Source organism: Athene noctua, chromosome 2, assembly GCF_965140245.1.
Source record: "Athene noctua chromosome 2, bAthNoc1.hap1.1, whole genome shotgun sequence".
Lineage (NCBI taxonomy): Eukaryota > Metazoa > Chordata > Aves > Strigiformes > Strigidae > Athene > Athene noctua.
In genome coordinates, this window is record NC_134038.1 from 131,547,729 (window position 1) to 131,561,553 (window position 13,825).

Genomic DNA, 13,825 nt, shown 5'->3' on the forward strand with positions numbered 1-13,825 from the left:
GAGGCTGGATGGTTACCCAAAGCCAAACTTGCTGAACCTGCAGGGCCTGGTACCAGCAAACCGGCCGTGGGACCCTTGTTTACTGTCATGGGAGAGTCTCTGCGTGTGTGTGTGTGTGGTATTGGGCTCACATGTTCTGCAGCATTGCAGCCAGGCTCTGCATGCTGAGCACATGCTGAGCGGGGACGGCAGCCCCAGCAGTGGGAAGCAGCTCCTTTGTACCTACTTTGCCAACACGGTGCTAGACAGTCTCAGCATTTCTGCTTCTCAACTGAGGCAAACCCTCTGTTGCTTCGCTGTTGGCAAGCCTAGTTGTTGGTCTGCTTCCTGCCTTCCCAGATGGTGGCTTGTTTAAAAATAAGACATTTACAAGGAGCAGAAATTGTAAAAGTAGGCTAACCAGAAGGGGATTTACGGTAAACGTGAGAGGAGATGCTGTGCCGGCTTGCAGTGAAGGCTCAACTTGAGATTACTTACACACCTGTAGTGTTAAACTGTAGAGATACGCTGTCTCCCTAGCTGGCCATGGCTTACTGTGGCAGAAGCCTAACTTCTGCAACTAGTCCTCACTGATAAGGTGAGCAACAGTGGCTGCAGGCTGCCCAGATCGCTGCACGGCAGGGCCTCCCTACGCTGCCCAGCTCATTGTTGCCAGCCTGCCTTGGTGCCTCTCTGCCTGGAGGAGAGCGAGCAGATGGGTGTTGGACCAAGCGGGTGGAAGCAGTAACTGCATGCTGGGCAGAAGAGGAAGAGAGCTTGAAGAAGTGAGGAGGGACCAACACTGGCAGCTGCACCTTTACAATGTCAGTGTCTTGCTGCTACTCTGAGTAACCATCTTCTGGAACTGCACTGAGAGAACACAGGACCTTCCAGCTCTTCTTCCTTTGCCCTGGTGCTATTTCACACCACATACTCTCAGCAGCAAGCATGGACAGTATAACCACCACGCACTCCTCAGCGATGCTCATCCAGTATCCTCTGGGACCTGGAGTGGCAGGGGAGGGGAGGTGTCGGGCAGCAGTGACAGAAGCCCTCAGGAAAACACAGCATGACGCACAATACCTAGGTGGTGCTCGTTGTGTCAACCTCCTGCTCTGCTGAGCCTTCCCAGGCTCAGATCCTGGAGCTGTCAGGGCTTGTAGGCCTGCTGCTCTTCCTACCTGGAACAAAGCTACTACTGGTGCTGCTTCTACACTCACCATCACCTTGTTGCTTAGGTGGTCCTGTTTTTTCTGGCATGTGCAGCCCCTAACATCTGAAGGACACCCATTTTAAAAAGGGTGTTGGGGGAAGGTAGGTGGCTGCTTGTGGCCAAGTGGCCCTGCTCTGAAGTACATCAGAGTCATGCCCATGCAATGTTGCATATGGAAAGAGCAGAAGACAAAAAGGTAAGTCATATTCTACTATGTTGGAAATAAATTCTTATCACTTAAGAAGGCCAGAAAAGTTACTTGTAAAAGTTACTTGTTAGTTTTCTCTATAAGCTGTTCAGTTCTCAAAGAGTACACTCCAATTCCCCTGAAGCAGCTGTTCTTAGATTTGTAGAAACCTCGATTCACCAAAATCAATTACATCAACTTTAATAAACCTCCCAATGAAGACAGTTAATCAATTACCACCATTTTCATCTGTCATAGGGGTTCTGCAGCTGTTTTTATTTTAAAACAATCCACTACTAATCCAGAATATGCAACTGGAATGAAGCATTATTAAAGCAAGATGAACATTATGTGTGTAGAACAATCTGTAATTTTACCAGGATGATAAACTACTCTGTTGTCCCAACTACTGCTGAGCCTGTACACACATCACAGAAAATCTTCTCACAATGGCACTGGGGTTTGGCGTTAGTCTGCAGCCCGGGCTGCCGAGAAGCGCATGCCATACACTTCATTATTAGTAGGGAAGCACTGTTTGTAACTCTGTAATTAGGATTTTTGCCTGAAAAATGCCTATTATTTGTGGGGTGTTCGCTTTCTTGCTCTAGTTTTCAGCTTTAATAAATGGTCATGATAATAATGCATTGTACATAGGTATTTCAATTGCTTTAGGCAAAATTAGTAATACTTTCAATACTTCTGGTTTGATTTTTTTCATATGAAAGTGTGAAAAAATTGCATAGGCTAAAAGACTAGGAATTCAAAGCTAACATTAATTAAAAAAATCACATATTGCAAGAAATTAATGCATAATATGAGCTAATCGATAGTGCAGTTGGGAGAGGGAGGGGAAAAAACCCTGCAGCTGTGATTTCTCCTGTGTAAAAGGGATGATCATTCAGCTGGTTGGTTCTCTATCTAAAAACATGATGAGGATGCAGAACATCTTTAGCTGAACTTGTGCAATGCCCTTAATTGTGTCAATCAAGACAGGAGACCTTTTTTTTAAAAAAAAAATCCTAAAAGCCTACAATCTGTTACCCAAAACACTAACATTTTTCTGAATCTTAAAGAACAGTTAATTAGCTGGTTTTGAAGTTACTTTGGCCTCCTCTTTATCCTAACTAACTAACTGCTTTAGCTACTAAAAATGCTAGCGAATTGTCCACAAGTGTTTTAGCAACTATCAAGACAAACATAATCCTGAGCAAGTTTGGCAACCACAGACTTGCTTAAAGTTGCAAGAATCTGTTTAATGATTTCAGTGGTAACCAAGCTGGGCTGAAAAGCAGCCTGTCTATCCCTTGAGCTCCTAACATTTTTGGCATTGCAGATAATTACAGTTTGAGATGAAGACGATTTTGGGCAAACATCCTGTGTTATGAGTACAGACTAGCACTCATAAATGTAAGTGCACCCCAGCGTAAATCTTAGGTATTTCCCAGTTAATCCACTTTTTAGATGCCTTATTCACTGCCAAAATCAGGAGTTCAGGTTCCTCCCTAATGCTCAAGTTATACATCTCAGAAAATACAGCTTATTGAGCAAGAAGCTACCAGTACCAAACAGCAGGAAATACTGTGGATGGAATCAAGTTTTATCTTTAAAAAACAGTTAGTCTACATCAGCTTCCATGTCTTAAACACTGGCTGGTGATTAAGGCTGGGGACCTGGGTGGGCTGGGTACTGTGCAAAGAGAAGACTAGACTGTCCTTTCCCATTTTACATGAAAATACACTGCTAAACATCCAAAGAACTTCTCTGGCAAAAACTGAAGTACCTTGAGACTTTCAGGCTATGGGGTGGGATTTTGAACACCACAGATTTGGACAGAGGTATTTAAAAATTGCTGAGGATTCAGTCTGATGAACTCTAGTCAGTCCAACCCTCCCCCCTGATAGCACATGGCTTTTCAGCTAGGAGGTATCAAATTAATGCTGCTCAGTGCAGTCATCAAATGATGCTCTGCTGCATCCAAGAAGAAACAGGTCCACTTGGTTAACTTCTGTATTACGTTACTTCCAGGATTCTAACACAGCTAGTTAGTTATCTAATAGACCATGAGGCAAGGATGAACTGAGTGTACAGTTAACTGGTAGTGAAAAACTTCACCAACATAAAAGGAAAAATAACTGAATTAAGAGGTCAAATACAATAAATGGCAAAGCAGGTCTTACACAGTACATAGAGAAAATATGCAGAACTTATGATATTAAGTGGCTGCTGACACATCCTTTTTATTGTCCTTGCTGTAAAAGGAGAGCAAGGAGACAAAGGGACACCGAGTAAGTTCAAATGTTCTTACTGTCCTACTGGATGACTATTCAGAAAGAGCGTGAGGTAATGATATGAAGCATTAGGTATGGTCTAAAAACTGATCATATGCTTTATCTTCAGATGCTTGTTATGTACCAAGTCAACAGCACACCAGCATTCCAGTGGGAATAAAAGGTCTTTTTTTGTCAAAATCATTTTATTAAAGAGTTAATGTCACAACAAGCTCAAAATAACACATGCTTCAGAAATAAATTGGATGAAAAATATTCCAAACAAAAACATGAATGTTTTGAAGGCATGGTAAAGCATCAGTTGCAAGAAACTTCTGCAAACAGGTGCAAATTCTGTTGGTACAATGGAGAAAAACCTCAGAAAAGAAGCCTGCGGGGTGCGACTTCTGTTTATGTAGTGTTTTGTCTAATAAGTTAAATCAGAAAGGGCTCAATTTCCATGGCTGCACAGACCCAAATGTATTTTTTCAATAATTAGCCCAGCACAGATTTTTCACTGTGAGTACTAACAAAACAAATTTAGTTAACACCTTAACATAGCAGTAATATATATATTATATACATGATAGATATTTGTCTCATGCAGCCTCCTCAGTTACATGATTTTTTTTTATTTACTCAAGAAACATTATAAAAAAATAGGTTTGCAATTTGTATTTCACTCCAGTGTTAGCTCCGCATCACCTCAGGCAAAGACAGTGTTTCATCAGATAATCTAATTTGGCAAGAATTCTGCCCTAATTCTTAACCTTATTTTTGTAAATCCACGTAGAAAATAAATGCGAACTCTTATACAAAACAAGAGCAAATAACTGTACCTATATAAAAGGGGATTCATTCCCTTTAGTTTTATTATCATGGCACATAACTTTATAGTTTCACAACAGCATACTAATTTTTATTTAGTTTTTTTTTAAACCCCAAAATAGTGTTGATGAATGGAAGAATGTAAGTTACCATAGGCAGATGAGTCATGCATTAAGCAATTCATGTTCTTTATCAGTTTTCCCAACAGCATCAGGATTGGATAACGGGTCAAGGTCAGCAAAGAGACTGAACCAGGCAGTCAAGTCTTTAGGATTCTTTGTAGGTTCTGGGGAAAAGAAAAAAAAAAAAATAAAAGTACAGACTTGTCAGCTATTTTAAAACAGAATTGACCGAATGTTTGACAGAGGTCAAACAAATTCTATGCTATTGTTTAATTTATACTAAGGGCACTACTGACAAGAAAATCAGAATGAGTGATGGCATTTTAAAACACTACCCTTAACAGAATATGGAACTTTAGTAAGAATGAACGCTTTACATCTGTATGCCTGTGTATTTTATATGGCTACTGCTGTGATAAGTACAGGAACAATTTAATTAAAAATAGAAACAATCTCGCTCTGTCTAGCTTTGTTTCATGAAAGGTATTTTATCTGTGTGTGCACCTGCATGTCTGCAAAAAAGTAAGACAGCGAAGTCAAATTTTACTTTCAACCTCCCTTACAGGACTAAATTCCTTTGCCTAAATCCCGTTCATGTGACTTCTGTCCCCCTCCCATATACGACCAGACGAGGTCATTACTCATCTGGAATGAAGCTTTAATGGGAAGGTAGTGGCTGGACAGAGAAGGGGTATGTTTGATAGCCAGCCTCAAGTACAGCTTCTAATATTAGGGAGTATTTTTTGATGGATATAAAAAAATGTGATCCAGTAATATGTTCCAACAACAGCTGGACTATTGCATCTATGTGTCTATACTGACATACAGGTTTCACAGAGGTCTCCTACCTTCTCTTATTCCAACAGGGCAGATGTTCAGGTTAAAGTGGTGAAAACTCTGGCTGCTATAAAGAAGGTGCATCGCCACTTGCTTTGTTTTTTGTGACCCTATGCTTAACACGTATTATATTGATAGTGAAATAAGATGTACTCTTTCACTGAGAGAGATAATGTCACATGAAAGCATGAAAACACAAAGAATATATGGACAAAATAGGCTCTGCCTGGAATCACTTTCACCTTGGTGTCTGCCAGGCTGGACTATCTGCCACTTTCATAAACACAGCTTTCACAGTACCTAAAGGCTGTTCCTTTTTCTGGTGAAGGTACTGTGGCTGTGATATCACAGTCATTTCCAAAACACCCTAACCGTGCTGAGCTGAAAACTGTCAGTCTTTTAATTCTGGGTGTCAGGGGTAGGAATACAAGCTGTTCCTTTCTTCTGCACTGAACATCATTAATGTAGTTTCTGATCGAACATGAATTCACAGAGCAGGCTACAAACTGGAAATAAGGATTCAACATATTTCTGGTTCACTTATCCAGCAAACCATACTCAAAATCAGCGGGGCTTTGTCTCAGATGATGGCAGGACTATGCAGTCTTGGCTCAATTGCAAGAAGTGAATTAAGTTTCAAACAGATGATTATTGATATGATGTATGTTATCAACAAAATTTGCAGTTAGGGCTCTTCTGCCTTATCAGTAGCCCGTATTTTAGCCACAATGTCCTCCCTAGAGCTTCAAAACATTGTTTAGCTTAGACAAAGTGCATGCAGATGCTTTTCTGTATGAATCAAGATTAAAGTAGTAGAAGAAACTGTAGTTTCAGCTCCCTCATTATATAGTAAATTACTCTTGACATACTACTAGCACTGAAGCCTACAAAAAACCCCAAGCCATCACACACATATCATACACATAATCAACACTGAAACAGAGTAATTAATTAGTGAGCACAAGATTCTTGACATGTAACTACTACAAAAGTAGGTCTTATTATGATAGAGTAACTGAGGAAACTGGAAAGATAGAAGAGTCACAGCTAAAAAGGAAAAGCAAAGTAACTGAAAAAATACATGGCTTTATCACCTTTCAGGGGTGTCTTGTTAGCATTCACATTCAGGCTGTTTGGTTTCTGCGCTGGCTGTGGTATAGATGGTGGGCTCACACTGTTAGCTGCCCATCCTAAAATTCAATAATACAGCAGCATTAGTGAAAAGAATTACTTTGTTTACTCTAGACATCCCATTGTCTGTCAGCACAATGCACACATCAGAGGATGGAGCAGAATATTATGGTTATGGCCATGCGTATCTTTCCTCATACACAAGAAATAAGCATTAGATGCTGCAGACAAGCAACACCCTTAAGAAAATCTGTGGATCAATTTTATCATCTCCAGATTCAGGCAACTGTACTCTATTCAAATTTTTAACCTGGCTAAAAAAGACTTTTCTCTTGTTTCTTTTATCCAATCATATTTAATACTTGTTCACAGAAAGGCCAGTACAATAATCAAGTCAAGCATAGCTGTAGGGAGAAGATGATCACGTACATTTTGGTGAAAATATCTTGCACACTAAAGCTTTTTTTTCACCCTTCTTTATTATACAGTTCCAAAGACTTTGATTTTATTAGCTGTTGCAGAAAAAAACATATTTAGAGACCCTAGATTTTTTAGGTAATTTTGAAATGATTAATTCGGAAAAAAAAATTTCTTGCAAAACACTCTAAAGAATTAAATGTAAGATGTACTACTTCGAGTTATCTTAAAACTAGGTTTTAATGGAGTATTCTTTTGTTCTTCATTTGAAAGGATCTTCTCAACAAGGAAAGAGTAACTATACAGGAAAAAGTGAAACTGTGTATTTACAGTTTTTTGTTCTTACATGCATATTCCATAACCACAAAAGAGCAATGATAAATACAGTTAATGAGGCCAGATGAGCTAGGCTGGCTGAATGAACTAGGGGTGGTGTACCACAGAAACGTATTAGGAAAAAAAGGAGCATTTTTGTCCCTGGCTTAAGATATTTAAATTCTTATGCTGTATCACTTTTAGAGAACTGGTGGTCGTATTTCTAAGTTCAATAATATCTCCTTTAAGTGTTGCCTGATCAATTATCCATCCATCTCAGAGATCTCGTATCTCAAACTCTGCAGCATCACGAACAGGATACTCATCTGTGCACAGTTAGCATTTCCTTATTCAGTCTCTTTTTTCTACAAGTTTATACTCTCCCATCCTTTTCTGCTCTCTTTGTCCTTCCTCCCCTTACTTTCTCCTCTTTTGAGACCCCTGTCAGATATTGGTACCCAGGGTCCTGACAGTTACTGTAACAGCCACTTTAAGTTACATAAACCCTTCCTCTCTCTAATAAATTACTGTCATCACTCTCAGATCTTGTTGACTATAAAAGGTCTGAAGCCCAAGCTGTGTTATTAAAAAGAGGCAAGAAGAGCATTTCTATAAAATTAGGAAGGAAATTTAAAGCCACAAACATCCGCTGTATCTCTAAGGAAACAAACCAAAAACTTCTTCAAAATCTGGATGCAGAGTGCTCACACATATATTTGGTCTAGTCAAAGGCTTATGAGCCAGACTGTGCCCCCTGAAAATGAGATTGTAGAGTTTAATCTTTCAAATAAGCAAATTTGAATAACAAATAATAAAAAACATGGCGTTAACACTTCAGAATGACATACTTTTCCAGGCATTTCTCTGCTTGTGTTACAAAAGAGGAGACTGATAGAGGACATCACACAGCACTACAGAAAACTGTAACGCTTTCGTTTGTTTGGAGATGTATTGCGAGAAAGTGTTTTAATGTGTCAATGGATGGCAACGGATGAATGGAGAGGCTTAAGTGAATAGGGCCAAATCCTAATTTCATAGAAATGAGTGGGAGTGCTGCCCAGAAACTTTCTGTGGAAGTCCCAGTGACTTTCAGTGAGATCAGGAGTTGGATTCCCGAGACCTCACTGATGTTAGTTTACACTGATGTGACTGTCAGACCACAGAGTGAAACACCGCAGACCAGTTAACTCCTTTGGAGCCCTCCTTTTGAGTCTCTGGACTATGGTGTGGTAAGTAGCATGTCTGTGATAGATGGTGTGCTCTGATTATCCGTTCACGGAAATGCACATAGCTCAATTACCGCTTAGGAAACAAAAAGAACCTAATGGCAGCAACAAAAACATCAAACCAAAAATGATCCAGAAAATGTATGATGCTTTTGTAACGAACTTACCTATCTATGAAAGTATTGGGAAAGACACAGAATTTTTATTAATACTTTAATTCATCATGTTTTTAGTGTCCACTCACAGTGAGCTACAGAGAGCAACTTTGCCTTTCAAAAACAAACAGCAGCCTATCAATCTGAAAGCAGTTGTTGGCCCTAAGCCTGTTCTGGTTTGCCTGTTCACAGGATGGCTTTGTTACGTGACTAGACAAAAGATTATTGCCGAGACAGCAAGGAAACTAAACAGCTTACTTTTCAGCTAGCATCGTCACAAACATTACCACAATTAAATTTAAAAATGGAAATGGAGAGCTGCACATTTTCTTACCAACTAGAATATATGCACATGTAAGGAAGATAAAGAGGAGCCCTAGTAAATGAGGCCATAAACATCATGATAGAGAAAGCCAGTGCTGTCTCTGAAAAAGTGGAAAGGCAACCAAACTACAAAGCTGTGTCTGGAAGAGAATCTAAAAAGTTTGTTGGGAGCATGCTTTGTTTCTAATATACATATATATATATATATATATACACACACATACACACATTTATATGTATTTTAAACTAGCACCTGGTAGTCCCATAGCAATTCAAAGTCCCATTGTGCTAGATCCTGCCTATAAATACAGCCAGAGAAAACTCCAAGATGGGAATTCCTGACCGTAACAGTTTATAACCTGCATAGCATTGTGCCTGTTTTACAGATTAAGATCTGAGGCAGAGAGAAAACAAAGCCCCAAAGATTTATGAGTGTGCTTAACGTAAAATAAGTAAGTAATCCCACTGAAGTTAATAGAAAAGTTAATGTGCTTAAAGTTAAGCATGTGAGTTTTAAGAATCTTTATGGTCTTAAGGCCAAATTCACACAGGAAGTATGCAACATCGAGGCTCCAGTGTAGCACCTCACACTGAATAATTATTAAGCAATCCTACCAATTAGGGGGGGAAAAAAAAGTGTAGGAAAGGTATCACAAGTCCTCAATAAAAATATCTGTAACTCATATATTCTAGTATTTCCAACTTGTATGTTTAGATATGTTTATACTGCAGTTAGTATTTTGTTTAAAAAAATAAAAGTCTCTGTTCCCAACTTTACTGATAAGGTCAAATTATGAAAGAAGTGCAGTGAAGTGAAATGAAATGCAGCTTAAGATTAAAGCTGAGACTTCACAAGAGATAAAATGGACAGAGTTTCACCTTCTGTTAAAAAAAAAAGAAACAAAAAACTTAAAAAGAGGCTATGAAATTTAGGTTAAATAGTGCATTTTACTTGACAGATAGAATCAGCTGGGAACATGCTGATTATTGAGCTGATTAGCCCTGACTTTTCAGTTATCATGATCTTCTACCAAAACCTTGGAAATCCATTTGAAAACATCAACATATTTTATTCTTCCAATACAGATTTTTTCTTTTTCTTATTCAAAAACATTTTGGGATATCATATTGACTAGAATGGATTTTCTATTTCTAGTGCTCCTGGAATGCAACATACCTGAGTTCTGATTTTGGAGTGGTAACAGTGCAGCCAATGCCAATGTCTTGTGCAAATGGAAGCAATAACAATAGCCTCAGAGAGGATATCCAGCCCTGTCTGCTATTTACACCTCAAAAATATTCTTGAAGAACATGTTTACATTTAAAACCATGTAAAAACTCTGAAGAAAAATCAATCCCATAATACTCCTGTTACTATTTTCAGTAATTTGCTTAAAATCTGTTTATGTCCCTGTATCAAAGAAGGTGTTTTTCATTGTTCCTTTTTCCCCTTTCAATAGCATCACAGAATCATTCAGGTTGAAAAAGACCCTCGGGATCATCGAATCCAACCATCAGCCCTACTCTACAAAGTTCCCCCCTACACCATATCCCCCAACATCTCATCCAAACGACCCTTAAACACACCCAGGGATGTGACTCCACCCCCTCCCTGGGCAGCCTATTCCGCTGTCTGACCACTCTTTCTGGGAAAAATTTTTTCCTAATGTCCAGTCTAAACCTCCCCTGTTGGAGTTTAAAGCCGTTCCCCCTTGTTCTGTCACTAATCACCTGTGAGAAGAGACCAGCACCAACCTCTCTACAATGTCCTTTCAAGTAGCTGTAGAGAGTGATGAGGTCTCCCCTCAGCCTCCTCCTCCTCCTCAGACTGAACAGTCCCAGCCCCACCAATCTCTCCTCACAGGATCTGTTCTCCAGGCCCTTCACCAGCTCCACTGCCCTCCTCTGCACACGCTCCAGCACCTCGATATCTCTCTCAATTGGTACCATGTCCGCTTCTGCTCACAAACTGTTTGACAATGCAATGACTAAACCTCGTGATTTTTTTAGCTCGTATTTTATGAGGTCAGATCCTACACTATTCCAGTCCCTCTTCACTCTATCAATCACACTCAAATATGTATGTACCTCATCATAAAAATACATCTAAAACTGCATCATTACAAATGTTTCCATCCAAGCACTGAAGTCAGTCAACCCAGATGTCCTGCTTTAGGGGTGGTGGTAGAATCTGTATTAATTATAAGGTAAATTTGACTTTCTTATTCTTGCCAAAATGTCACAGGTTATTTTACATAATGTATGATTGTACCAGTTGCATGATTTCCAAGAAGCAGTTTTTAGGATGGAATCAGTCTTCTAGTCTTTTCTACATCACTCTTCCCCAGATGAGATTTAAATGACTTGGGACAGAGCCCAGAAAGGCAAGGTCCTCTTCCAGCTTGCAAAGCCCCAGGAGAAGTACAGCCAGGCTGTGAGGAGGATGAAGGTAGTTGCTGTTGGCTGGTTATCACCAGCCTAGCTGCCCTCTTTCCTCTCCTCTCCCCTCAGCAGCAGCTTAGAAAACCCAAAATAATAAACTGCACAGAAGAAACGGGAGAGAAAGAGTTGCATCAGTAGATAACCAGCCTACAAGAGGAATCCACCTGTATGGTTGCTAGGACGAGAAAACCCATTCTACCTTACCCATATCCCTACATGCAACAGTATGGGATGCTTTGAAAAAGATAGAAAATTAATGAATGCAATTGATTTTCACTAAGTTGTTTAAAAATAGTATTGCCAGACAAAACACAGTAATAAGTTTTGGTTCTTTGACCCCTTAACAGAGACAGCAGTTGTGATTTAAACAGTAAAACCCACTCAAACAGATTTTCTGTTACAAGAAAAAAAAATCTCAAAGGCCTACAGAGTATTTCAGGAAGCTTAATGAAAACATTCAAGACAGTAATTTTGACTTTAGGTTTTAGGGTACTTCATTCACAAACAGTGTATGAGCAGGGCTAGAAAAACAAATATGCTACTCACATGTTTTTCTCCAGGCCACACTCTGCTTTAACTTCAGGGTTTCTGCAGCAATGGCACAACATAAGCTGTCACCACGCTTCACATAGCAGAAAACCATACTTTAAAATCTAAAACCAAAATGCTAACAGAACAAGATGAGCTCTCACCATGTAAAGATGACTGCAAGTCATTCATGTTTTGGTCTAACAGCTGTGAGGGCAAGTAGCCTGATGGTGTTGGTGCCACAGATGACGAAGCGTTCTCCACATCTGCAGCTGAAGAGTTCACGGTGTGATCAGCAAGCGCAACCTGTCCAAAAACAGCTGTCCACTCTTTGCTGAATTCCCCCTCGTCCAGGGAGGAAGCATTGAGGATCTCGTTCAGTAATATCATGTCATCCTTATCACCAGGTTCTGACTCCAAGGACCTCACAAACTGATCCTTTGAAGCTGTCTCAGAACAAGAGAAAGAATTTTTTAGACAAAGAAAGAAGGAGCCTTATAAAAATATTCATCCTAGGTTTTGTATGTTAAGTGACATAGAATATTTTTCCATGAGTATTTGTTGTTTTCTCTTTGAGACCCAAATTCTCTTGGACATCTGGACTTGTACCTTATCCAACAAATAATTCCTTGATTATCTTAGATAACTTCACTGCTGTTAAGACTAATTTCTCATTAAAAACAATACTACAAGTATGCTTAAAAATCTATTAAACACCAAACCAAAATCATTACATATTCTAATATTTAAAACATTGGAGAAGACTACTTTTATGTTACTTTTTGAAACATTACATAACACTGTCAAAAAAAAAAATCAGTGGTATAAACTGCAAATAAGTAAGAGTGGGGGATTATTCTAGAATTTTGTGAGAACATGCTTAAGATGACCATTATGACCTTCTGACCAATGCTTGAATTACTGGGGTATTTCCCCATGAGAACAGGTTACTCTACAGAGAGTGGTATTTCTACGCCGCTCAGTGTTGTAGTAACTTTTTTTCCCTACTCTTAGGCTGCTGAGAAATGACTGGGGCCACTTTCCTTCTGATTCCCTTTGCTAGGTTTTCTAGAACTGCAGCTGAAGAAGCTCTTATCACTTGAGTCATTACTCCTTAAAAACAATTATTACCTATTCTAGAAATGTTAAACAGTTATATAAAATACATGAAACTTGTAACCAGGATTGCAATTCTTTTATCTAGGTTACAAAATACTTGGAAAATGAAAGAACTATCATGGAACCCTAAATGTTATTTCACTTGGAAACATTCAGAGCTCCAATCTGGGAGCATGCAGAGGACAAAAATGGTGGTTAATGTTGATAATGTTGTATTACCCAGATCAGTTTATCTTAGTTATGCTTGTTTCAAACTTCTGGTAAGGCACAAAAGCAACTTCAGTTTTCCAAAGTTTGGATAGATCAGGTGAGCTCTTCAAGTTGCATACAACTTGCAGAGATGCTTTTATCCCTTTTGGGATGGGATAAAAGATTGATAGTAGCTAGGTAGTTGCAGCAGGCTGTTTTATTTAAATGCAACAGCCTTCTCAGGAAAGTTCCCTTTTAACAGCGGTAATAATTTATAATGAAATGGCTGAAGTTGAGTCAGAGGAGAATAAAAGTGCAAAACTGTGTTTTAAAATGGGCTGATGAGTCAGCAGACACACCTACATACTAAGAAACAAATAAACCAACACATAATATAAAGATTTTATTCATGACTGAAGTCAGCTCTGAGATTCATCTCCTTTCTAATTCACATTTTTATATACCTATGTACTCCCTGACAGGGCCAAAAAATTAGAAATAGAAACATTACAAACACGTCAATTCTCCTGACGTTCTCACTAGACT

The 13,825-nt window shown here is 39.1% G+C and overlaps 1 protein-coding gene across 1 annotated transcript in view; it reads right to left on the reverse strand.

Annotated features, from left to right (window-relative positions):
- Positions 1–3,874: 3,874 nt before the first annotated feature.
- Positions 3,875–13,825, reverse strand: part of ICA1 (islet cell autoantigen 1) — a 73,337-nt gene continuing 63,386 nt past the window's right edge. Inside the window, exons 12-14 of the mRNA XM_074900336.1 lie at positions 12,136–12,417; positions 6,528–6,623; positions 3,875–4,760 (exon numbers count right to left, since the gene is read on the reverse strand). Of these exons, the coding sequence (XP_074756437.1) occupies positions 4,639–4,760; positions 6,528–6,623; positions 12,136–12,417 (500 nt within the window). The 3' untranslated portion in view covers positions 3,875–4,638. The remainder of the gene's footprint in view (positions 4,761–6,527; positions 6,624–12,135; positions 12,418–13,825) is intronic.